This window comes from Brugia malayi (assembly GCF_000002995.4).
Source record: "Brugia malayi strain FR3 genome assembly, contig: Bm_v4_ChrX_scaffold_001, whole genome shotgun sequence".
Taxonomy (NCBI): domain Eukaryota; kingdom Metazoa; phylum Nematoda; class Chromadorea; order Rhabditida; family Onchocercidae; genus Brugia; species Brugia malayi.
Window position 1 is genome coordinate 21,741,379 of NW_025062479.1, and position 27,920 is coordinate 21,769,298.

The window sequence follows — 27,920 nt, forward strand, 5'->3', positions numbered from 1 at the left end:
GAGTGATTACTAGGACTTTCTAAAGAATATTTTTTGTTTTTTTTTTTTTTTATGTTTTCAAATTTCACAAAAAGCACTAAGACTTCCGGAATTTGCAACGTGCAAGCATATTATTAACAGAGATATTTCTCAGTTATTAATATTTTCTACAACTAAAATCTTCTCTTTGCATTTGGAAAAGCTTTATAATTTGCTTTTGGAAAAAGTGTTAACTATTTAAAATGTTAAAAGTATGCTGGTTCTGTTCTAATCCTTTTTTTTTTTTTTGGTTTTTAGAATGGAGAATTAAAATTAGCAAAGGAGTATAAGCGACGAAAATGTAATCTGAGCAACGATAAAGCAGAAATTTCATTCCATTACACCAGAAACAGCGGATTATATCAAAATATGGAAGCATAATATGAATAGCTGTCCATAAATAATTGCAAGATGATGAAGCATATAAGCTTTATTATTGTCAACAAACTTTTGGATACATCGCCAATTAGCTATGGTTTGGATGCTTTTCATCGTATGTCTTCTTTTAATTTCTGTCACAGATAGACAAAGTGAGTTATATAACTGCAGAATCATTAAATTCACCTATAATCCATATTCAACGAGTATAACGTTGCAATTAGTCTCGAATATTATTGAACACATCAGAATGTGCCCAAATCTTTGCTAACAGTTGCATTCCAAGACAACTTTCTGTGCTACTAAATTCTCACATGTATGTTTAAGAAATGGAATAAACTATTCGGAATGATAATTTACCCAATTCTTTTTATATTTATATACAATACTATACTAAGCTATCAATTCCATTGTTTCATTACCAATTATTTTGCTTCAAATATATAAGAATAAAAAGCTCAGTGATTGCTTCTAAGCTTTTTAGTTCGTCACAGTGGCATTTTTATGCACATGTGTGGATCTCGTAACACACAATCAACCATCTTCGTGCCCACAACTTGCTCACCTATGCAATAATTCTTTGTATTGTGAACTGATGACAAAGCAGTGTCCGAAAATATGTGGTCCATGTTCGGAAAATGTCACTTCCGGTAAATATTTCTGCACTTTTAATGAATTATTTAAACCCCAAACATGTTAAAAACTCGTCAGAAAAACTCATAGATCTTTTATAATCTATTTTTTATGATAAAAAAATGTCGCCAAAATTTCAGCTTGATCAAAATCTAATTTTGTGCGTAAGCATTTCAGATATCTACGGGAATTTGATGATTCAGGAATGTGCAAAACCCTGTCATCAAAGTTGCTGAGTGTTATACAATGTCGAAATCGTTTCATAATCATTCGTTTTGCAAATTTTTTATTGAATTCTTGTTCATTAAAAGACTAATCTCTAGTGACACTATCATATCATTCAAGTATACTTTGAAAAAGAAAAGAAAAAATTTCAAATGATTCAGATTGCGGTGGTTTAGTAAGACATAAATAATCCTATAAATCAATATCAGTTGTTTTCTCTGTCGTTTTTCTGTTTCCTTGCAAAATGGTAACTCTAATCAAACAACTGTTAAACATTCACCGTTGAACATAATGTTTATTTGAAAACGTAAAACAACAGAATTTGTTTTTGACTGTATTGAAACGTTCCAGAAGTATTTCTAATAGATTAAGTTATTCAATAAAACATAAGTAATACATGTGCTAATATCTAAGATCGCATATGTTTAGCATCGGTAGTAAGTCTTTTTTTTTTTTTTTTAATTTTATTTGATAGCTTAGTTTCTCCATGTCAAAGTATAAAAAATTTTTTCCAACCGAAAAATTGGCAGACCATACATCATGTGCTTTCTTAACTTCAAGTTTTCAAATTTCATGATTTTTATTGTTTTCAATTTTATACATTATTTCGAAGGTTAAAGATAAAATATGGAAATTATTAATTTATTCTTAGAAATCGATTAGTTTTCTTTCAAACAACTCGGATTGCTTCATTTTTTGCAAGTTGTCATTCAGAAATAGAATACAAAGTTAACTTTTCTATATCTTTTGTGAGGATTTCTGCTTGAGAAATTAAATGAATTTCATGAATAAATCCTTTTTATGTATTATTATATCATAAATCTTACAAGAATTCTGAATTTTAAAATTCTATGCAAAACTATCACCTATCAAATTACATTTTAATGCTACATGGAATGCTTTCAAGGAATTATTGAATCAATTTGATTTGTGAAATCTCAATAGATGCCATAGCCGTTAGCTTTCCAGATTTATTGGCTATTATCATTGATCACTGCTGAAGATCGAAGAATAAATGATGTATTCTAATTTCAAATACAAAATTTATTAGTAGAATAAAAACAAAGCCAAATTTGATGTTTCTGTACTTCAATATTGGAATGTTAATTCACAAAAAAAAAGAAAAAAAAAAAGTGATAAATGAGCAATAGATGAAGCATAAAACTATTTGATGGACATTCAATATTATTATGGATTACTCATCTGTACTATTACTAAATGTTAAAATATATTTGAACAAATAACAAGAGAAGATATTTAATGCAAAATAGCATCTAACAAGGTACAATCCATATGTAAATTGAGAAAAAAAAAAAACTTAAAATGAACAAATATACTTTAATATATTTGCTATTCATATTATAAAAAAAGGAAACATATATACATACTTTACATTGAGTGCTTGTAATTTATATTATTGCTATTTATATTATAAATATATTTTATTTTATAATATTCATTTACGTATAATCTGGCAATTAACAATCTTTAATTACATTAGAATTGATCGGAGAATTTTTGAGATCTTTTTAATTCACTGTTTTTTTTTTTTTTTTTTTCCTTACATTTTTTTTTAAAGATTATTTGAGGTAGATTTATAAAGATTATTGTCAGTTAAAGAATTAACAGATCGAATGAATGGTTGTCGTAATCGTACCTCAATTGTTGGTGCCAGTAATGATAGAAGATATGCTTGCGTTCGTCTAAAAATGAAAGTATTTGAGCTTGAAAATTAGTCATTAATTCCATCATTAAATTTCGACAAATTTTACTGAATCTTCTAGAAAGCTTTTTATATTAAAATTTCAAGCAAAAATTAGATATTCAAATTAGTTTTGTTTCTGATTAATCATTCTACAAATTGAAAGAGACAGAGAGAGAGAAAAAAAAAAGAAATTTTGGAGAAATATGCTTCGAAATAACTGATATATTAGAAAATGTTTAAAAATTCATTCAACCATAATGGTAAAATCTAAAAAGAAGAAATTTTTTGAAATTTGAATTTAAACATTGAAAGGTTTACATACCCACTAGCTAGCATAACGTTACCAAAGGAAGGAGAAAATCTCATCTCTTCTTCATCACTATTCTTGACAAAATGTTGACAACGATCTTCAGTGGAACTCAATGACGATGACAGTTCAATTGAGGATCGATGTCGATATTCAGCGCTACTACGTGAAGGACAACTCATGGCGCTATTGTCCATGTAAAAGTTAACATGTAAAACTCCAACAGGATGAAATGAGCGCTTCGATACACCAAATAATATGTTTGTGCTAATATCATGCGATCGTAACTATAATGCACCAAAGAATTTGTCATAGAATAAATTTATATATGCAATGAACAAACTGAATTCAATAATGGAAATATTTCAACTGAAAATTTCAGCATAAAAATCATATATTTTTGCAAAAAAAATTTCATTATAATTTAGGAAAGAAACATTATGAGTTAGATGGGAAATGAATAAATCACAAAACAATCACTGAAAATGATAAAATTAATGATTTTTTTTTTTTCACTCTTCTCCTCTTATCATTAACTCAGTTATTTTCATAAAATCTTTCTATCAATATTTCAATTTGTTTATTTTTAAAATTTTATCATTTATTGCTTAACATCGTTACGTAAATCACACTAAAATCACTGAACACGTGATATTTTTGGCGTAAATAATATATTTGTATTATTAGCTAGAAATAATTCATTGATAAAATCTTTTAGCTTAGCGTTGTTAAAAAGAAGTATATACATTCTTTTTTTTTTTTTGTTGTTGTTGGAAATATTAAAAATAATTTTCAAACCTTTAAATTTACTTTACCATCAGCGACCAAACGTGAATAGAAGAGATCTGCTTCACCGATGATGTCACCATTGGCGACATTTCGGAGCGTAAAATAAATGACCCTGAATGTCACCACTATTATTTGATTTTTCTTTGTATGTATGCTAATTTAATCATTCATCCATTTTACTAATGTAAGCGTTCGGAAAAAAGAATTTCTATTCGGGCAAACTAATATAATTTAGTTGCATCAACATGCAGTCATACTTGTCACCTTTTGAAATTATAATTGAATTGAGAGAACAACAAATAAATTCTGAAAACGAAAAATAATATTTTTATGCAATTGTTAAATAATTATGTATTTTACATAAAAAGTAAATACTAAATGTAAACAAATTATAAAAGAACGAGAAAGAGAGAGAGAGAGAGAGAAAGAAAAAAAAAAAAACAGATTACTCACCTATCCTCAATTCCACCAAGTAATCTATCATACGGAATAACAATTTCCGGAAATTTATGCAGACTTGTTGAAGTGATTTCCACCGTTTTTGGAGATCGATAAATGATAATATAGTCGTCTTTTAAACTTTTTCTAAACTATATAAGTAGATTACTTTCAATATAAAAAGGTTATTTAACCGGAAAGAAAACCGTAATTTTAAATGGTTTAAAAAAGACAAGTTTATTTCAATTATTTTTTTTTTTTTTTTTTTTTTTACTTTTTATTTATGATTCAATGGAAAGTTTAGAATAGATGAGCAACGAGTTCGTTTTGAACAACAATGTAACTTTGGTTGGTTCATAAAAATTATGATTCAGATGAAAAATAAAAAGGTATTTATCCAAATTGAATAAAATGAAAAGAAAAAAATATGAAATTGAAAAAGTCATTGAAAGTTAATTCAAAAAACTATAATAAATCATAAAATCTAGGCCTCCATTTTAGTAACCAATTATAACCAAAGATTAAAAAAACTGTTTTATAAAATTACTCACCTGTAAATTGCAAGGTAGGTTTCTAGGTCAGTATATTTCATTTTACCCCGCTTCTCCAACTGTGAAATAGAAATTTCCATACGGATTTGCTTTTCAGAAAAGAAACGACCGATAGGAACTCGTTCCGATATCACTAAATATTTTCAAAAAAAAGCTGAAAAAAGCAGTATAAATTGAAGAATTATTGATTGGTTTAATTGAAGATATTCGTTTTCCGGAGAAACAAATAGACAGAATAAATATCAGAAAAGCAAATTAATGATTTAAGAAGAAACAATAAAAACGTAATACCGGTAAATTTTCCGGCTGATCCTTCCCGAATTCTTTCATCTTCCTCTTCTGATAATCGTCCTCGATGTATCACTGCATTCAACTCACACTCCAACAAATCAACAAAATCCCAAAATAAAATCTCATTGGAACTACGAAAACGTACAATTGTATCGGAATTTCGCCTAGAATCTGAGCAAACCGATGATGACACTGATTTATCAGCGGAGAATCTGCAAAAAGAAGAAAGCAATGTGACGTGATCACGTGTGAAACGTTCACGTTGATAATGTTATTCCTAAATTCTTTTCATCTTATAAAAATAACTTTGCAATTCGAAGAGTTCTATAATTTGCTGTCAAGTAAACACAATTTTCAGTATATCTCAAAAATCTCGAGAGTAGTAACAAAACCACTGGTATAATACCGCGGTATTGTTATGTGTTCATATGAAACGGATTAATGAGAAAAAACAAATGAGTATAGACATTTTAATGAGTAAACTGAAGAAAATACTTCTTGAATTTATAATTTAGCATTTGGCAGAAAGTTAATTTACTTATTTTTTAAAATGATTACAAACTGATATATTATGGATAAGCGTAGAAAAGTGTCAATTAAGATTTTCTTTTTCAATTTAAAACATAGGATGCAAGAATTATTGTGAAAAAAAAAATGACTTCTAAAAATTTTGTAAATTTGAATTTCATTTTTAAAATCTCCATATTTATAATTATTATTTGAGAAATCAAATTCAGACTTAGAATTAAGTGAATGATACTATGAAACTACAAAAGTGACGATAATTTAGCAGAACACTTCAAATCATAATTTCATCATTTTTTATTTCAAAAAATAAATAAAATAAATAATCAGAGCTTTTCAATTAAGTAATAAGGAATAAATGAAGAAAAGTAAATGATATGCAAAATAAAATTATTGTATTTTCAATGTAATTTAATATGAATTTAGGAAAATTTATTATCATATAAGAAAAATCCTAAATTTAACAAAGTTTCAAAAAACCTAATTTTTCGATTATAAAAAAAGAATTTTGATGCGATATTAAAGATAATCAAACAATAAATTAATTTTAACATTAAGCCAAACTGATAAAATGAATGTAAGAAGCGAATTAAAAATATGTGAGAAACTTAATTTTAGTATTTTTAGTAATGAAATCATTCTAAAATATACGTTAGGAAGTTAACTGGGAGTACGGAATGTTATTGCCTTTTATCTGTAATCATTATTTAATAAAATTTTTTGAAATGAAAATTTTATGAATTAAATAAGGAAGCTGCTAACAGTTCAAAACGAATGGTAATGTCATCGTCGTAGTTGTAAATGATTGGTATTGGTTTGACAAATTCGATTAATTCACCTTGTCGACCGATTGTCTCCACAATTTCAGTGCTTCCAGATGTTGAACTACTGGCAATCTGATCATCATCACTTAAACATCCTTTTATTGCTGTCCATTTACAGCAATACAATTTATTGAATGTTTTCTAAAAATTAATTAGTTAAAATTTTGAAGAAAATTTTCGAGAGCTTTTAAAAAATTACTTTTAGTATATTGATTAATTGTACACTGCTATTTGCTTTCAATCATTTCTGTAATAAAAAGTTAAAAAAAAAAAAAAAAAAAAAAAAATGGAAAATAAGAAAAGTTGATTTTCTCAGAAATTTACTCCATTACTTTATTTTATTTCTTATATTAAAATGTTAAGTTAATTTCTTTTTCATTTATCTATTCATAATAAAATTGTCAATCTTTAACTCTCTGATAATATTACATCTCTGATAGTAATATGAATAACTTTTTTAAATTATCCTTCACTTTCCTGTCCAGTAATTAAATACTTATTTAATCAAATACTAATGCTAAATTTCTAAAAATGTAATAACTTATCATACCTATAAGATGAAAAGAAAAAAAAATGATAAATTTGAAAAATGAAAAATTCATTTTTGTAATTTGCAAAAAGAATGAATGAAATTGAATGTGTCAAATTATTTATGTCCTTCAATAATAATTTCCTCTCTTCTAAGGTAAATAAGAATTGATTACCTTGAAATAGTTTCCATGAAATTGATAACAAATATGAAGATTGTACTCATTTATTACATCCATTCGTTCTTCACCGCTGCAAAAGGTCATTCATTTTTTTTTCTTTTTTTTTTTCATCTTTTAACATTTTTTTTTTCAATCAAATTTTAATTTGAAAAAGTATAAGCTAAGAATGAATACAAAAATTTTGATATGTTAAAAATGAACGAATAATATTTGTCATTCATACTACAACATATGGGCAACACATTTTGATTATCATTAAAGAGAGAAAAAAAAAAAAAGAAAAGAATCGCCGACGATTATTTTTTCCTAATTTCTATCACATTTTAGCTCTAATATTTTCTTTCTTTTCCTCTATTAAAGTATTACCTAATTAGAATAAATTTTATGGATTAATTTACAATAACTAATACTTGTCACAAAAACTAATTTTTTTTTTTTTTTGTCAACATAAATAGACAAAATAATTTTCACATATGTTTATGCTTTTTATTTGATGGTTTATGTACAATTGCGTCTTTTAGTAATTTTTTTTTCTTTTTTTTTTTTTTTTAGCTTACAAAGAAAATCTTAATTCAATTAAATTTTTTAAATTTAAGTGTTAATTAGAAACAATGTTTATTGCACATTTCTTCATGTTTAATTGACAATTTTTCAAGCTAAATAATTATTTAAAATTATGGTAAGATAAATTTTACTTGTAAAAGCTTTCATCCGTAATGGATTTTTATTGTTTCAAAAATATGTGTTAGCTATAAATATCAAATTTAGCTATATGATAGAGTGTAAAAATAGATTGTTATGAAAAGAGAAAATAATTTTAAATATTAAATCAAATTTATTTCACAAATACGAAAAGCAATGTTTCATTGATAATTCACTAATTCTCATGCTCATTTCTGTAATAAGCAAATTGAAATCAAAACTTATTCAATATTTATTCTATTAATTCTATTCTAATATTTTAATTAAAATTCAACTTGATAAAATTTGATTTAAAAAAATAATTTTCATACAAAAAAAGCATTGAAAAGTGACTTAGTTGACAGAAAAAAAAAATGCTCAAGACAGAAATTTAAAAAGATCCAATGAAAGAGACAAAAAACTTTAGCCAAGTCTAATCAATTGTATACTTTTAAAAAAATTTTTTTTTTAAATTTTGAATAGAGAAGAAACTTTCGAAGGTTATAATGTTAATGAGATTCGTCAAAGTTTTTCCTTTTTTTTTTTTTTTTTTTGCACAGCCAAAGATGAGGAAATCAAGAAAAAAGGACAAAGAAAGTAAAAATAATAGCAATTTTGAATTGAAACGATGAACTATGTTACAATTATTAGTTTTATGTTGAATGACAGACTAACAAATTATTTGAAATGGCTTAAAAAAGTTTGAATTTAACTCTGAAATAATTTGAAACAATATTTTTTGCGTCTTTGTATTTCTTAAAATACCAATGTATGAGTGAGGCAATAAGTAGAAAGAAGCCTAGAAAAGTAATAAATAAAAGGATGAGTGAAGATTGAATAGAAATGGGACAAAATCCATACTCAAAAGCGAAAATGACCACAAAGATGACAATGGACAATCAATGGGAATAAATAGTCTTTCAAGAATTCTTCGGCATTCCACATTGGCTATTTTCATATTTTAAGAATTAACTGTAGTGAGAGAAAAATTTTATGTAAACATAAATTTTAGCGAAGTCATTGAATTTTAATATAAAAGTTAACCAATGCACAATACAATCAACTTAGTGTTCTTCAATTTATTTATTCCTATTAAATGATTAAGATTTTAAATTAAAATAATTTGTCCAATTTTGAACAGATAAAAGCGTATCCTAAAAGTTTTAAGTTTAGGTTGACAAAAAAAAAAAAAAATGCAAACACATATTCGAAATTACTCTAAAATGAAAGAGAAAATCTGAAGGCATTTATGTGACATTTAAAATCTAATTTATGGAAAGAAACGAACAGATTTAATTCTTACACAAACATATTTTATAAACAAGCTGCAAGCTATAAATAAATTGAAAATTTTTACTTATTTCATTTTGTTTAATATGAATCAATCAAAACAAAACTGTTATAGAATTAATAACTTTACTTTTTCATTAAAAAAAAAAAGAAGCCACAATAGAATGTTTCATTCAATTTTTATCATAATTCTTTTATTTATGAAATAATCATCTATTCTATTTAATAAATGATGGAAATTTTTTAAAAGCATTTATATTAAAAAAAAAAAAGTAAAATCGACAGAACAATTAAATTTGAAAGTCTAAATTGAAAATGTGAAAGTGTTAGCATAAAATAATGTAATCATATCAAAAATTATTTTAGCTACTTGTGATATTTTATGAGAACAATTCATACATTCAAAATAATTATATTTTTATAACCAAAAATTAAAATTTTCTACACCATACACACATACATAAATCAGACAAAAGAAATTCTGGCCTAGGATAATTTTGGCCTAAAATAATTCTGGCCTAAAATAATTAGCATACACTTTTTTACCACATCTAAATATGAGAAATTTATTAATAATAGAAGTGTTTAATGTTTAAATGTGATAATAAGTTTAAATTAAAAAAAAAAAAATACTTAATGGTGTCAATTTCACTTACTACCAAAAATAGAAAATAGTTAAGAGGAATTTCTTTAAATTTTATTTGACAGATTTCTCTCAGTTGAAGAAGAAATGATACATTGAAAAAAAAAAAAAAAAAAAAAAAAGAAAAAAGTGTTTTAAAATTAAATTTATAAATTTTTTTGACTGAATATTAATGCTAAAAATTTTGAAATAATAATAAGGATAAACATCAAAATAGCATTAGCAATTAAAACTTGAAAATAGGATGAATTTGATTAATATGAATCATCGATCCGTGTGACAAATCATTGAATCGCATTGAAATGTTAGAAAAACGTGTGCGTGTCTGTCTGTGAATGTACGTGTGTGTGTGTGTGTGTGTGTGTGTGTGTGTGAGTGTGTGTGTGTGTGTGTGTGAGTGTGTGTGTGATGAGAAAGAATGACTGAAAGAATAATTGGAAATGAAATAGCCAATATCATTTCATTTTCATGGGCGCAAATTCGACCATTCAACAGTGTGTTAGTTGCCAGAAATATTTGCTCCATAAAAAAAAAAATAATAATAAAAATTATTTCTGAAAAAGTATTCAATAAATATTATCAATTATGGTATAATATTAGTTTTTTTTTTCTCAGAAATTATTTTATTAATGGAAGAAAAACTGAATGATTAATAAATTATCTATGAAAATAAATATAAAATTAGCAAAACTTCCGAAAAGCAATATTGTGTTTTAATTAGATTACGGAATTGTTAGGAAAAGCAAAAGATTAGATATTTAAATAATCATTAAAGTAAATAAGCATATATGTGCCTCTAATTTTTTCAAATTAACAAATGAAACGATTGAAAATGTTTCGTACTTTGTTGATATAAATGTGTTAGAAAAGAATAACTTTTTTTTTTTTTTTGAAGTTTGAATAAAATAAAATGAAATGAAATGCGATAGAAAGAAAAGGATTAGCGACAATGGAAATTATATCATTCAGAGCTAAAAGACAATTTAATTTATGATATATGCTTTATTGAATGAAACAATTTCAAAAAGCGCTTCTTCTCAATCTCAAATAAAATAAAAGCAATAAATGAAAACAAAAATGAATAATAAAATAAAAAGGTTTTTAGTGTGAAATTCATCAAAACTATAAGTACAATTTCAAATTTCATTTAGATACATGTATAAAATACATCATCATTTCACACTTATCAACAAAAAAGCATGCAAAATTACTATCGTAACGGAAACCAGGATGAAGCATAGATTTAAGTATTTATAATTTTGAGAAATAATTTTTATTAAAATCAGGAAAGTTAGTAGTATAATTCTGGTATTATTCTACAGAAATGTCAATTATAGAAATCTAAACTGTTCTCATAACAATTGAATCACTAAAATTTTTTATTCAATTGAAAAAATATTTTTCCTTATAGATAAGTTATAAAAAAATAAATAATATCTAGAAATCAAAAATGTCAAAAATTATGAAAATGAATAATTTAAATGGAAAATTTTAAAGCAATATTTGACATATTTCAAAGTATTAATATAAAAGTTTGATTGTTCCTTTCATTTAGTAGCATTAAATTGAAATTTTCAAGTGGACGATGATGTGGAATTCTTCTTTATGACTTCTGTTAGATACTGTTTACTGATGACATTGCCGCATGCAGGACAAAAATGAATTGAACGTCGAGAAATACAGCTTAAACAATGCCATCGATTTCGTACATCCGTTATGATTTGAGCCTAAAATTAACTCAACAAATTACAATTCTTTAGATATTTGAATATTTCAAGCGCTAATTTCATTCATTTCATTGTAATGGACTAAATATTTTAATAATAGTACAAATAATTAAATCATAAAAGTACAAACATTTTTTGTTCTTCCAGTTTTTTTTTTTTTCTTTTCATTGAAATTAACTGTCAAATTTGTCAAATTTTATTGATTGGAAAATTTTGAATTTAACTTAAAACTTAATCACATGAAAATAGCAATATAATTGAACTTACATTACAACTAGGACATTTAATCTGGATAGGCTCGTTTCGATTTTCTGGGATTCTACTGTTTGATTCCGTCAGTTCTCACTTCAATATGATAAAAGTAAGTAAATAAGTAAAGTAATGCATTGCATTTAAAAAATGAAAAGCTTATAATGAAAAAAGTACATGAAAACATATTCATATCTTAAAACTAAAAATATCATTCAGGTAAGCAAATTAATTTCAACCGAATAAATTCTCAACAATTTCAGTACAATCAATTCATAACTCAAATCAAAAGAATGAATAACGTGTCAACTTTATTCCTACACCCACTCATACTGAAAGTTTACGGAGGAAAAAATTTTAATCGATAAAATCTTTCCATGATGATAAAAGAAGAGAAATGAAATAGAATACTGGTAGATGAGGAAGGGAAATGAAATGAAATGAAATGAAATGAAAAGGGAATAGGAGAAATTGTCCCGAAGAAAAAAAAAAAAAAGTGAGGAACAGTTGATTCATGCAGGAATTAGAATGAGAGTACAGGAAATAATTCAATGACAAATCGAAAAAGACACTCTCTGACACATTTCAACAGTTTAACAGTAATTTAACATTTTCCGTTGATTAATAGTATAAGTACAATTTAAATGATTTTTGATAGATCGATCATTCATGGAGAAAAGTACAACTATTTAGGTGCATAAATCAGAGTAATCCTTATAAAACTTTAATAGGTCTATCATTGAATTCAATATGCATTTCCTAAATTTAGTGTTAAAAATTGAAATTTTGGAAAAATAATAAATATGCGAGAAAAAATAGCAGAAATATATTTTTATAATATAGTAGTAATATATGCTTTAGAGTTAAGAATCAGGGTCAGAGTTCAAATGATAGGAAATATAAACTATTATAGTGTGTAAATTTTCCGAAAAAAATCGATTAAAATTATTATTGATTATTAAAAGATGGAAAAGTTAAAATTTTAATTTTTAAATTAAACTTTCAAATTAAGCAATGAAAATGTTAATTTATGCATAAAAAATTTTCCGAAAAAAAAAGCAATTAAAATCTTCTCAAAAGGAGGCAAAGAAAAAAAAAAAAAAAAAGAAATTAAACGATTAACAAAGGAATAGCAATTTATTCAGTGATAAAAATTCATAGAAAAATACTTTTCGACAAAAACAAATCTCAAAAAAAAAAAAAAACCAATCGATAAACTAATTTTTCATTGTCGTCGGTTGTCATTATTGATTGTCTGTCACATTCAGCATGCAAAAATAATAGAACCAAATGTCTTTGCTAGGCTAAGCATTAACTGATGCAAAATTTAAAATTGTCACACAAAATTATAAAATGAATCAATTAACATTCACTATTCGCGGAAAAAAAAATTTAACTAATTAATAATTATTAATAAATTTAATAACTATCAATTAACATTTTCAAGAAATTCCTATAATGTTTAAAAAAATTGATAAAAAAAAAAAAAGAAGAAATCGATTATTTTGAAAATTTGTTAAGCAAACAAATAGACAATTATTTTTAAGCTATGAAAATGAACTTATAATTTTAAATTATTAATAAAATGAAGATGAAACAATAATTAAGCATTAGTAGATGAGATATGATTGACTATTTTCTAAAGAAAAATATATGCGTAGATAAAAAATATGATCGACGGATTCAATTTTGCAAAATGAAAGAGGGAAAAATAGATGATTAATTAATTGTATGGAAGTTACGGGGCGGTAATGAACCTTAGATAGTAGTTGCACAGTACACGCACGGAAAACAACCATCAAATTGCTTTTTGCGCTTTTCTTCCATCCCAACAGCTAAGTTATATCACCGCTGGGATTCAACTTTGCGCTACGAAATCGATCCATCAATGCTTTAACTGCTAAATGGGATCGCAGTCACTGAACCATTGGGCATCAAAGATCACTTTGCATCAATTCATTTCATTCCAAATAGTTTTTTTTTTCCAAAATTTTTGCATTTCATTTTTATTAATTATTTTCAGGTCATATCACTTTGTCTTTCTCTCTCTCCCTCTCTCCCACTCCCTCCCTCGCCCTCTCTCACTTTCTTCCTTTTTACTAAAGATCATACTTACCAAATGCGCCTAAACAAGTTAACTTGTGATCAAACATGCGCAACTTGAGAAAAAGAAAAAAAAAAAAACTAATTGAACTATGACCTATAATTGTGATATAATCAGAAAGCTTACGTTTGAGTATACGTATGGATAAAAAACTATCACATATCAAATGTTACGTAATACTAATTTACGCATTTCACGGATCGATCATTAACACCTGTTTCACTTGACACATGAATTTACTTGAAATGTTAAAATTTCAATAAGTTTATTTTAATTAAGATATTTTGATATTCGTATCTTTTTTCTCTCTTTTAAAAAAAAAAAAAAAAAAATTGTATATGAAGCATTTTAGTATTGTGTATCTAATAGGTGAAGATAATCCGTTCTTAATTGTTTAGATGATAATGATGATGAGCTTACCTGCAATCAAACAATCTATTCGTTGTTTTATTTGTTTTATGACAACAAACATAAGGTTTGTTGAGCTATCGTTATCTGATATTCATTTTGCTGAACAAGGAAAGAAGGAGATGGATGGTCTGTCGATGTCGTTATCATTTAATGATAACAATCATTGCTATGCGTTCTACAATCAAATTCATCTTAACAAGCACATATAAATCTTCACCTTCCTTCCTTTTTTCTTCTTTACATAAATTTTATTCAATCATAATTTTTTCTTCCTTTTTTTTTTTGCCAATTATATGTTAAAATTAATTTGCACACCTAATTATGTTTTGCTTTTGATAAATGATAAATTTACAAAGCACACTTGCTATGTTTACAGGATAAGTTCAAAAAATAGGAAATTATCAACTTATGATATGATAATTTGAAATGTTTATTACATGAATGGACAACAAATTAATTAGAAGATGATGACGCTATCTTTATCATTACTATTTTATTCTGATGATCATAAAATGATGTAGCAATTAGTAATACTCAAATTTTTGAGTGGATTAATAATTCTGCTAAAATTGATGTATACATTTTATTTATGCTAATATCTAATAGTTAATTTGTTCGAATTATCTTTGAAGCATTTGATTAATGACAGAAATTGAATACGTTTTTCCTTATCACTGTATCAGATGGCTGATAATATTAGATTAAGCAAATTCAGTTCATTCGAATGACTGATTATTGTTCTAAGCAAAAATCAGTCTTAGACAAATTTTGTTTTCAATTTAGTTTAATTGTTCGAAATGAAAAGTTATTTATTAATATCATAACTAGTATATCTGTAATATATCGTTGTGGATATTTCTATAATTTGTAAATTAATGTTTGACTTTATATTACTGTTTTGCTTAGTCGTGTGTGTACTATAAGTGCAATAATTATGGGTAACTATAAATGTCCTCCCACGGGTAACTATAAGTGCAATAATTATGCGACTTCTATTTAAATTAAGACTTTTCAAAGTTAATAATAAATCCAATTTTTTGATATTTTAAACTCTCTCTATATTTCTGCATTTAAATGGTCCATTTTCAATATGCCAAAGAAAAGTTTACTTTAAAAATCAAAAGTTCATCACAATAGCATTTGGAATCTCGAAATATTCATTTATAATTTGGGTTGGTCAAAAAATTGGATTTCATATTTCCTTCTTATGTAGATAATAGCTAACAAAATATTATTTAATGTGAAGGGTAACAAATATGACAAAAAGTGAGAAGACATATATCTTAATTAAACATATATATATATATATATATATTTCATGTAAGTAAATATGGGATATGCTAGAATGTAGAATATCCTCTAAACAATTTACATTTTTGCTTACTTAACATAAGATTAAATCTTAAGTAAGCAAAGATGAAAATAGCTTTCACAATAAATAATATTTTACCAACTATTATCTTAATAAGAAGGAAATATGAAGTTCAAATTTCGTCTAATCTATGAATGAATATTTTCAAAAGATATTAATGTTACTAAGTTGAACTTTTTGACCTTTTAAAGTAAATTTTTCTTTATGAAATGAACAAGTTTTTTTGAATGCTTTTTTGAATGAATAAAAATATTATAAAACATTAACAGATATGAATGAAAAGGAATAAAATTTTTATAAATTGTAATTAAGAATGAACAAAGCACTTTGAGTTGAAAAATTCTTTTGCCAATTTAATTAATTCCATAGAAAAAGTTTTTTTTTCTTTTTTTTTTTTCCTTTTTGGATATGAATAATTCGTTTAATCTTTTCGAATATAGAATCAATTTCTTTGTTAATCTTAGGGATAATATTCATTATTTCAGTTCTTTTCATGTTCAATTAACAGCTTGAATAGCATAAGCATAACAAAAGCGTTCTTTGCAAAAAATCTTTTGTATGCTATTGTGAAGTTTCACGGGTATTTGTGTCGGGCAAAACACCATAAATTCCTTTAGCTAATCCGACAACTCAAAAAATTTTGATCCTATTTTCTCATCGGCACAAGTAACATTGGCAATGAATTAGCATCGTTAAGTGCCTTTTGATATTTTTGTTATGAGGTGATAAAGAATTTTGTTGAGGGTAATATGAAGTGGTGCTCGATTGAAGTGATCATTTGAGGACAACAGTTTAGCATTGGACAAAAATGCAACAGACTCAGAATTTGCGCCAACTTCAAAGAATCCTCTCATATTACTTAATTCAGAAACGATAGGATAAAAAGCATTAAATGCTGACGGATAACTTAGCACAGCTATGATTGGATAGGTTAGGAAATAAGAAGAAAAAACAAAAAAGAAGAAGGAGAAGAAGCAAATTGTGCTGTATAAATTCTGTAATATTTCTTACGGTGAAATGTAGTAAACTTGTACAAAGTATTTTAAAAAATAAAATTAAGATTGGAAAATTTTATAAAATTATAAAATCAAAGCTACGAATAAAAATTTGCAGTATTTTAAACTTTGAAATGATCTGTTAAAAAAGCACTAACATCAAATTATTACATTAAATTACATAAGCGAAAGTTGCTTAAAAAGTTAATTTATAAAATATAGTAATAAAAAATAAAATTGATTCTCATTGATTATTTCATTTATTAATTCAAAAATAATTTTTCATTTATATTTTTAAGTACACATGTATTACTAAATTTGATTAATGATAAATAATCATTATTCTGGTGGAGATGACAAAAGATAACAACAAGAAAGTATACGGTGTTTGAATACTAGCTACAAAATGTAAGTGATATCGTATCTGATGAATTGAACGGCAGGGGGCTCCAGATCACTTCAATTTGAAACGATACCGCCAGATAGAGCATTTCACCTTTTTTTTTTTTTTGTACACTGTTTGTTGGTAGCACTTGTCATTTCGATATTGAAGGAGAAATTTGAGAAAGTTGCAAGAAGAAAAGTTTCAAATATATCATCAAATTTCATTATTTATGTTTAGGTCAATTATTTCAAAATTTAGATCAATTATTTATGCAATACTAAAGTTAACATTTTATTTCTTTTCAAAATAATTTTAAGAAAAAAAATTATTAAATTATTTCTAAATTTTAAATCAAATTTTGTCTATTTACTTTATTTCAATCATTAAATATTACAGTAATGCAATGATTAAAAAGCAGATATTATTGAAATGATTGTGAATCAATCACCTATAGAAAATAATAATATTTAATTGTTCCTGTTGTTTTGTCAAGTTACTATTTTATTTTGAAACTAATATTAATAAAAAAAAAATATTCTCAGAAGTTTAATAGTATCTATTCATTAAAATTGTTCAATTCTGGAAGATAGATTTAATCTAAGTTATTTTAACTTTCAATAAAGGATCAGATCATATTTACTGCAAATATTTCTAGGAAAGCATCTCTGCTTCCTATCTTTTTAGCCTTATCTTAAGTATCACATTACAAATATCTACAGAGATAGGCTCTTTATTGTATTGAATGCAAAAGAATTTTAAATTTAAAGTAGGCCACAATTTACTATGCTCTTTTCTAATCTGACGAAATGTACCTAATTGCCCGATATCAAATTTATTAAAATTTCTTAGCTTTGAAAAGTATTCATCTTCTTCTGCACACTTTTTAATATTCCTGAAAACAAAAATTTTATCCTATTTATAAAAATTGATGCATATTTCGGGTAGTTCTGAGAATTATTAAAGGTTTATAAAAGTTTCATACAAACTTTAAAGTTCTTTAATAAGACTTTTATAAGATTGCTTATTCCCAAAGTATTATAAACTAGCCGCTAAAAATTAGTTATACTTTTTAAATAAATTCTGTTTTTAATAAAGTTAGCAATTTTATATCTACACCTAAAATGGTATAGGAGAATAACTGTTAATCTTTCAAACTTACTTATTTTTAGAAATCCAATGTCAGGATATCACTATTTATCAGTGCCAAAGAACTAATTGATTACTAATCACCACAGTATGCCATAGTAGCATTAATTTTTTTTTTTTTTTTGTTTTAAATTGCTATTATGCATTTTTCATTAAAGAATATATCAACACAAAAGTCATTAACACCATCACACCGTATAATATCATAGCAATTGCTGGTCACTTAATAATTTGTTAATTGTTGACGCCTGATGGCTCATTATGATTGATATTAACATGCAAATTTCTTTTAATGATATCATAATTGGCCAAAAAGGAGAGCTATTTTTGATTAGTCATAGGCATTAAAATGACATGTCAAACGCTTGTGATAAGAAGGATATGTTCTGCTTTTTTTTTTTTTTAGGTTTTATTATTTTTTCTATTCTTTTTTTCTGTTCGGATAATCCGTCTTCTTGTCGCCAGGATGCTAAAAAAAAAAACAGATAAGCCATCAAAAACTGATAAACTTTCTTCTCAGAGAGGAAAGTGAAGAGTGAAAGATGTGTAAGGGTACATTTTACCTGGAAAAAAAAAATCTTTACTTTATTACGATATAGTGACGTAATTAGAAACTGCATTAAAAATGGTACTGTAGAGAGAAAACTCGTTTATCTTATCAATGTAAGTATTATCTTTTTTGGTAAACTCGTTTATAAGTATTACCTTTTGGTAAACTTTGCAAATCAAATTAACAACTGTGAAATTCTTGATTACTTATTAATCTGATATAAATGATATTTTATGCTTTAACTATTCTTAAATTCTTGAATCGAACTGAAAAAAGAATGTATTGTCTTTAAGAATTCCATGACATCAAAAGCTGTCATCACTTAAATTAACTTGCTAGAAAAAATTGAAAAAAGACCTAAAAGTAAATCAGTCGTTCTGATATTAAAGCATTTAATAACTTAAATAACATTCTAATATTAAAAGTAGTCTAAGATTGGCTTTAGATAGCAGTTACTCATGCAGAAATAAATGTTACTTTCTTAATCCAAATCCAGAGTGACGTATTCATTGCAGCTAAAATTTCAGCAGATGATTTGATTGCATTTTTTTCCCACTTATTTTCTTCCACTTTTTTTTTTCTCACCTTGCAATGACTATAGGTAAATATGTAAATAAGCAATTAGCAATAAAGAAAATAATCAATTCACTGATTTCAAGCAAATTTTGTAGTATTTCAAAATTTTACATTGAAATATTTGCTGTACCATAAAGTTACTTCCTTTATTATACTTACTTCTCGTCTTTTTCCTTAGCTTATCAGTTTTATTCAAGAAAATCTTGGATAAGAATTTCGAATTATCTACAGTAATAATTCCTAGAAGTAAATATTTTGATTGTAGCAATAATCATTAATTTAAACGTTTTTCATTTTTTAATACAAAATCATTTTCATTTTCGATACTATGAAATAAATTTGAAACTATTTCATTTCTACGATCAACTTTAACCCAATAAAGTAGCAATTATCCGTCAATGATTATTCGTTTTGCTCTCTTATATTTGCCAAAATTGCACAATTCCTTGAACCTTCACCCTCTCTTCTCTCTAATAGTCCATAAAATAGGGTTGAATGATGATCACTCATGTACTCCTCAATTAAGTTCTGTTTATGATATTCTAATTACTTGCTGTTTGTTTAGTCCTTGATAGTTAATACTTCACTTTTCATACCATCCATCATTAAATAACTTTTGGAAAACTCTGAGTAATTTATAACAGTTAATACTAATAGTAAAAGTAATCTTATTCAAGAAACTTATTTTGAATTAAATACATTTGGTGAAATAAAATTTTTTAAATATTACAATGTTAGATTAGATTATTTCATTCATCTTATTAAACTTTTGTTTATGAATTATTATTTTTGCATAGCATTTGATTTTAGTATAACACATTGGAAAAGTATTCTGCAAGATAAAAAATTGCAGACTTTTATTGAAAATAGTCAAATTATTTGTCAATTGATGTCAGCTATAAAGTAATGTTTGCATTTGGTTGTTGAATTGTAAATCAACCAAATGACCATCAATTGAATGGCCAGTTTATTGCCCACTTTTTCAAATTACCCTTCAATAATGACTTCGTGGTAGTAATAATAATAGTTAACCATATACTGTAATTTATTGGAATTTAAAATTATCTTAATTTTCACTAATTCAGCAGAAATAATTTTCACCAATAATTAAAATGCAATTTTGTATACAATCTTACGAAATTTATAATTAAAAATTTAAATCAAAGCATATCATTCCTTGCACATTAATCATTTTTCACCAAGTATTACCTTCACTTTCATTTTCTCTTTGATTATTACCTAACTATACTAACTGATAACATTCAATGATAACTTCTCCTGTTCTATCTAGTAATATCTACTTATAAGTCCCTAAAGTACTACCATTTGATATTTTCAAAAATATTTAATTTCAAAAATACCTTCAAAAAAAAAAAAAAAAAAATGAAATTTATTTATTTGAAACAAATCTACATTGTACAATATAATCTTGAATTACAAATAGTAAGTATATAGAGTGGATCATTCGTACGATCATCTAATACTAATCGTAATACCACTCTCATCATTTTGATTTACTATTAAATGAATAAATACACTTAAAAATTATTTATATTATAAAATAAGATCTAATAGATTTAATGACATTAAAAAGCTAAGAGGTTATTATTATTATTAGCCAATGATATTATCCATTCTCAGCTTCTGTAAATATGAAATCAAAATTACTTGTCGTTGGCATTCATTCATAAACATTAATTTAAGCTAATCGAAGAATCATTTCAGCGGCTACTTCCGTTTTCCTTTTATTTCCTTAAAATCTAAAACAAATAATAAAACACAATAGAGCTACGGGATCGATTTCCATGGTGATGAAACTTCGTGACGTTACCGCTTATTCATTTCCTCGTTGCATCATTTGATGATAGAATAATAAATTTTATTATCTATTATTCTCAGTAATTTTCAAATCTTAATTATTACTCTAATTATAATTAATTAAAATTACTCTAAGTACAATTAAATAAACTAAAATTAATTAAAATGTAAAATTGTCTCTAAATTTTTTTTTTTGGCATGAAAGCTAGAAAGCGAAGTATAAATAGCACTCCTATCGTTACTTTTAAATAGTAATAATTATTAGGATAATTTACTCATAGTTACGGGTAACAAATAAAAGAGAGAAGAGCGAGAGGAAAAGAGGGAAAGAAGTAAAAAGTCAATGTGAAAAAGGAAGAGAGAGAGAGGAAAAAGAAGAAGAAGATAAGCTTCTTATATATTAACAATTCTTTTGGCTAATAATCTTCTTTGAAATGCATTCTAGTGATGTTTTATCAATTTTATAACTAAATTAATAAAATTAACTTCCTTTAAGCTTTTTCATTCTAATAAGACAACAATTTACAGCTGTGATACGGTATTGCTATCTCAATGTTTATTGGTTGCTGTAGGTAAGTGATCATTGCATTGCTCCGCCTTCAAAATCACTTCCTAATGATTGTACTGCCTTAGATAAGTTGTCACTTTATTTCTTCATTTCTTTTTTTTTTTTTTAAATTGTTGTCCTTGAAGATTGGTTAGCTAAGGCATTAATGAAAAGTAATATTTCATTTTTTCTTCATAGTTTTATAATATATACTGTATAAGTAGTACTAGGAATAAAAGAAATCTGTGATACTATTAGGCAGAAATGTATCAATCATATTTAGTGATTGCATCAATTTTTATTCAATTATCATTTTGAAATGAATAACATATATACTTATGAGCTAATTTCATTTCATTTGTAGGAAAAAAATTTGAGCATGTTTATTATTAAAAGTAAAATTTATTATGAAAATTTTCTCCAAATTTCTTTAAAATTATTTTTAGTTTAAATTTTTCTTTTAGTCAAAATATTTTTCTGTTTGATTCAAATTAATGTGAATATTGATTCATTCTAATATTTCATGGTAGAGCATATTGCAATATTATTTATCATGCAATAATTTTACCTGCCATTTGCCCGACTATATCTTTACTATTTTAGCTCACATCAACATTTGAAATAGTCTCAAAAAAGACGAAATAACTTAATCACATCCTTTTTTTTTTCATTGCAAGAGATGCTATTGCACTTTTATTTTCATCTGTCAATTTTGTGGTTTGTCTTTTTTGATCTAATTTTAAACAAACGAGATCAGATAATCAATTTTTTATGGCTTAAAGTAAATGCAATCATGTGCTACTATTTTGGTTTAATAATTGACTTTTGTCTGAAATTAAATAACTTTTCTAAATTGAATGAATGATAAATATCAGCTTTATATGAGATAAAAATAACTAATGTCATCGCAATTAAAAATTCAAGTGAATTTCAACAGATAGAATAGTAAGTGTTAACGAGTTTCTTCTCACCTTTCATTTCATCCGTTTTCAATTTCAATTTGTATATAATAAACATTGAGTTTAATATCATTTCAACAAGAGGTTTTTTTTTTTTTTTTTTAAATTTTGAATAATAAAACTGTCCAATTGGTCATTTCTATCTCAAGTTAATATAAAATTTGACAGAATTTTCTTCAATTTAACGGAAATTTCTTCCGAATTTTTTCACTACTGATAATTCACAAATATTTTCATATCTGATAATAAAAATAGTTTTTAAGAAGTGCACGGAAAGCATTATTTATATTCCGGACTGTCTTCTTAGCAAATTTGCATGGCTAAATGTGTGACACACAAACGAAAAAATACATTTCACACTTTTACACAATTTTCCCCTGAAATTATCGCATTATTTGTTTTGGATAATACCAATGATAAATGAGTATTAAGAGGAATTGTTCGTATAAAGTAAATAAATTCATTTCCCTTTAGAAGCATTGATAAAAAGAAAGAGAGAGAGAGAGAAGGAGGGAGAAGAAAAAATGACACGATAAGAAGGTAAGAATGTAAGCTTAGCATATCAGATGTGTGTACTTCTAGGATAGTAGAACGTTGTGACAGTCGTACCTGAACGTTTTTGCAACAGGAATGAATGATGTGAGCAAACATTGAATAGATAGCATCGAGATAGCTTTAAAAATTTGAAAAAATTGAAACTTAAAATGAAAGTAAAACTAAAAGTGTGAATAAAAGTGTCTAATAAAATGTACTATTATGTCTTTTTGAACGTCTTCAATATATCATTGGAACATAAAAAGTTTTGTTTTATTTAAGATTAAATTGCTAAAGATCAAATGGTATATGGTGCGGTACCATTTAATCCATATGCTCATTTATCATGTCCTTCCGGTACCACAAACACTACACCAACCTTTGGCTATTCACCGATACATCCAATGGCACCAATGGGAATGTTTACTAATAGCTATTCAAATGGTTCCTTTATTATTACCATTTTTTTTTTTTTTTAATTATTTTATTCATTTTCAAAAATTTCGTTGCTTATAATAAATTATTTTTCTTTTTTTTTGGATTTCAGGAATGATTCCAAGAAAAAATCGACGAGAAAGAACAACATTTAACAGGCAACAATTGGAAATTTTGGAAAATTTGTTTGCTACAACGCATTATCCGGATGTATTTACTAGAGAAAAAATTGCTGAGCAAATACAATTGCAAGAAAGTCGAATTCAGGTTTTAATTTCCACTCTTTAATTTACCTAATACTTCTATTTATATTACTACTCAAAAATGATCCCTAAAAAATGATATATAATTTCCTTTAAAAAAAAAGCGGAATCTTTATGAAAATAATATCACTCATTCAAAAGTCACCGGGAATAAGCACCAAAAAAAAAAAAAAAAAAAAAAAAAAGAAATAAATAACTTCTGGCGAGCATTTGCCATACTTGCCAATCATTCTTTTTGTGAGCTTTGTCAAATATAACAACAGCTAATAATTTGACATACCAAAAATAGTATGGGAAGGGTTTCTGATGCGGGCATGACACACAAATAAATATTATACTACAATTTTTCATCTGTAGCAGATACTGTAATGGAATTTTGATCATAATAAATTCGCAAATAGGAGACTTTATTTTATTCTTTCATGATTTCTTGTTTCGGTTGTTAAGTTTAGAGAAGAATAATTTGACATTTCAATTTTGATTAAAAGCTTTGATTAAATAATGTTTATGGGAAAATAATCGAAGCTAATGTCATAAACTAACAATATGCTATCTTTTGTATTGCAAACCAGGTGTGGTTTAAGAATCGACGTGCTAAGCAACGACAACAGGAGAGACAGAAGCCGAAAGGACCACAGGTAGTTACGGATGCTAGCTCATCTTCAAGTGGTACTACAAATGCTGCTAGCCTGAATAATGTTCATGCAGATCCCATGGATAGTCCAATGAAGGAAGTTTCAGATGGAACAAAAGAATACACAGTGTCACCAAAATCCACAGGACAATTTGCTAGTGAACCTGAAACTAAGTAAGCAACTTGTAGCTGGAGTATAATTTTTTAAGGACATTGTTATTGGTTGATCTTATATTCTTCTGAGTGTTACCTATTTCTTAAGAATTTGACATGCATTTTCATTAATAAAACATTTTGTAATTTCAGCTCAAAAAATTCAAAAAGTTTACCTGTCAATTTAAGAAATTCAATAAAGACGGAAAAAGTGGACGATAGAGAACAAGCTTCATCTTCCACTAATCGTTCATTATCAAGGAGTTCTGAGGTGACCGAAAACTTATGGTCAGGTTGCATAGAAAATCCGGTAAATAATTAAGATTTTCATGTCCATTTATTTACGATTGCTTTGCTGCCACAATGTCCAGCTTAGATGGCGATAAATAAAAAGGATGAAAAATTTAATTTCTAATTTGAAAAATTATGTCAAAATAGTGGCGCAAATTGTATAAGTTAAATTATTATGCCACATGATTGAATGGTAACAGTTACAGATTTAATATTGAATAATTAATTGAAATCATAAAGTAGCTTTTCAATTCCTACTTATTATTAACCAATCTTTGCTATTTACAGACATTCCCGACTGCATCAGTGACAGCTTCATCATTGTCAACCACCTCAACCACATCACTGTCATTACATCAAATGACACTTCCACCACCGCCTTATCCACATCCTCAGGATTTAAATTCATATTTCTACAGCAGTCATCAATATTACCAACAGATGTTGGATAGCAGTGCTGCAGTAGCATATAACAATACCTATAATAGCTATCAGGCTGCTGCTGCAGCAACTGCTTACAATCAAAATTGTCCAGTTCCCGCTTACTCTGCACATCAGTACTTTTTTGGACCAAGATAGCTCAATGTCATCCAATATTGTCGGTGAATAGAAATGATTCCGAAAGAAAATCCGGAAAGCCTAGCATTTTTTTTTTCTTCTTTTCCAACATGTAAAAATATTAGAAAATCTTCTGTCTCATTTTTTTTTTTTTTCTTTTCTTTTCTTTTTTATTTTAATGACTCACAATTCTTTTCAATTCCCATTGATTTCTCTGTCTTTCTGCATTGATTTCACTGCAAATCTATTTATTCTATTACAAACTGTCATGACTTATATTGAAATCTGAAAAAGCAAAGAAAAAAAAAGAAAACGATGCACTTTGCTATTTTCTGGAATGCTTTTCAAAATGGCTCATTTTAATTAAATTGCATCATCCTTCCTAACTAATTTAAAGCTTCTTAATGAAAGTTAAACTTTTATTTCCATGCGTTCTGCCATCTTTTACCTGCGATTGATTTATCTTCAGTAATCTTCAGTAACCACTAAAATGTGTCATTAATTATATGACAAGGACATTTTGAACAAAATTTGAATGACATCTGTAAAATGAACATCTGTTGGAGAGGCGCAGACTTGATACACTTTATGGAAGTTTGATTGCTTTCAAGAATACATCTAATACACTTTCATTTCAATTGTGAAATATTTTGTCTGTAAATCATTTTGCTAGCTAATTATTACACAGTTTGTATGAATAAAAGTAGGAATTATTTAGGTACTAAATAGGATCCATTGTTGTTGTTGTTTTCGTTTTTTTTTGAGTTAAGTTAAGTATGTAACTCTTATCAGTCATTGTTTTTATGGTCATTAATTCAATACTAATCTTATTGTACATCTATTTCACAAATAATATCAATCATTCCAATCGTGATATTTTTAAGTCAAATTGCATTTCAATTTAAATCAGAAGTAAACAAATAATCAAGATCACTGCTCAATCATAACAATTTCATTAATATTTGATATTTTGATTGATTTGCTAATTGATTAGAGAGTGCAATTTAACAAATATATTGGGCAGTAAAAGAGCAAAATTTATGCATGAAAAAATCAAAATTCTGAGAATTTTTCGAATGATCATTTCCCGACAGTGTTACATTAAGACTAAATTCAGTGTTCAATAATAGGGTAGTAGAGGATCAAGGTAATAGGGTAATAAAGAATCAAAGAAGAATGTTAAAGAAGCAAATGAAGATCATACATTTTAAATTTATTCCTGTAAACTCAAGCCATTAAATTACTCGTGGTTAACCACCATCGAAGGAGAATGAGCAAAATGGCTAAAATTAATTTTATAATATTTAATAATTAATTGAGCAGTAAAAGAGCAAAATCTATATATGAAAAAATTGCATCCTTTATCACTGCATGCATCATTTCCTTGCACTTACAATAGAATAACACGTATTTCACGTATTTTACAGCCATTTCCAAAAATTCTTTGTTTGCTATATTTTAAGTGAGAAAGATTTTCGTTAAGGTTACGGACAATCCTTTTATTTACTATTACTGTTGAATAAGTACCACTTGTGACACAGTAATAAATCGTTCGAAAATTGATGGTTAGCAGAATGTCAATTGAAGACAGTAGCAATTGACAATAATTTTTGACCTTTTCATCAAAAGAAATAACCAACTGCTAGCCAACTTAAGAATTTGACACATTCGATAAGAGCAAAGATAGAAATTAGCCTTTATTGACACTTACACTTATGAGATGTACTAAGGGAATAAGTTGACAGTCACAAAATTGAGGGAAGTTAGCTTGACAAACACTAATAAATGTCCTCAAATCATGTTTGTCACCATTGTCGCATCTTTTTCTTTTCACAAAATAGATTACTTTCTAAACAGGCCACCTTTTTCTGATAATCGAGAAAGCGCATATTTACGACAACTTTACGCGTCAGCAAAACATTATTTGAAGATGTAATAATGTAAGGGAGAAGAGAAAGAGAAAGAGTAAACAGATATTGATGTCAGCAGAGAAAGAAAGAGGAGTAGCAATTTGCAAAGAGAGTATCCCGTCGGGAATGGTGAGCAGGGAAAAATGATGACAAGTTTGCGGTTGTTGGTTAAACTTACTTGGCTGGGAGGTGACTCGCGATCAAGAAGGCGAGTACTCCACGGTGAGGTCGGCCCATTGCACTTGTGGGCAGTGACTGACCCGTGTGGCAGTCTCGAGTTGGGACTCGCCAACAG

General features: G+C 26.4%; 3 protein-coding genes across 6 annotated transcripts; 2 read left to right on the forward strand and 1 right to left on the reverse strand.

The window, feature by feature from the left end:
• Positions 1-490: 490 nt before the first annotated feature.
• Bm709 (Uncharacterized protein) lies at positions 491-1,265 on the forward strand (the record flags this gene model as incomplete). Its single annotated transcript, XM_043075688.1, has 3 exons — positions 491-511; positions 881-1,046; positions 1,207-1,265. The coding sequence occupies 3 exons, from the start codon at positions 491-493 to the stop codon at positions 1,263-1,265; spliced, it is 246 nt and encodes an 81-aa protein (XP_042931622.1).
• Positions 1,266-2,827: 1,562 nt separating this feature from the next.
• On the reverse strand, positions 2,828-7,451 carry Bm11029 (Uncharacterized protein; the record flags this gene model as incomplete). The annotated part of the gene is made up of 8 exons (XM_043075689.1): positions 2,828-2,957; positions 3,282-3,553; positions 4,065-4,167; positions 4,509-4,640; positions 5,045-5,177; positions 5,336-5,547; positions 6,623-6,825; positions 7,389-7,451. The coding sequence occupies 8 exons, from the start codon at positions 7,449-7,451 to the stop codon at positions 2,828-2,830; spliced, it is 1,248 nt and encodes a 415-aa protein (XP_042931623.1).
• Positions 7,452-23,683: 16,232 nt separating this feature from the next.
• Positions 23,684-25,736, forward strand: Bma-ceh-37.2 (Homeobox domain containing protein; the record flags this gene model as incomplete). 4 transcript variants are annotated; one of them, XM_043075691.1, is made up of 5 exons in its annotated part: positions 23,684-23,825; positions 23,929-24,083; positions 24,664-24,887; positions 25,020-25,176; positions 25,446-25,736. In XM_043075691.1, the coding sequence occupies 5 exons, from the start codon at positions 23,684-23,686 to the stop codon at positions 25,734-25,736; spliced, it is 969 nt and encodes a 322-aa protein (XP_042931625.1). The 4 variants fall into 4 exon arrangements, with proteins under 4 accessions (XP_042931625.1, XP_042931624.1, XP_001894805.2 ...); XM_043075690.1 differs by having other exon boundaries at positions 25,056-25,176; XM_001894770.2 differs by lacking the exons at positions 23,684-23,825; positions 23,929-24,083 and having other exon boundaries at positions 24,793-24,887.
• Positions 25,737-27,920: the final 2,184 nt, after the last annotated feature.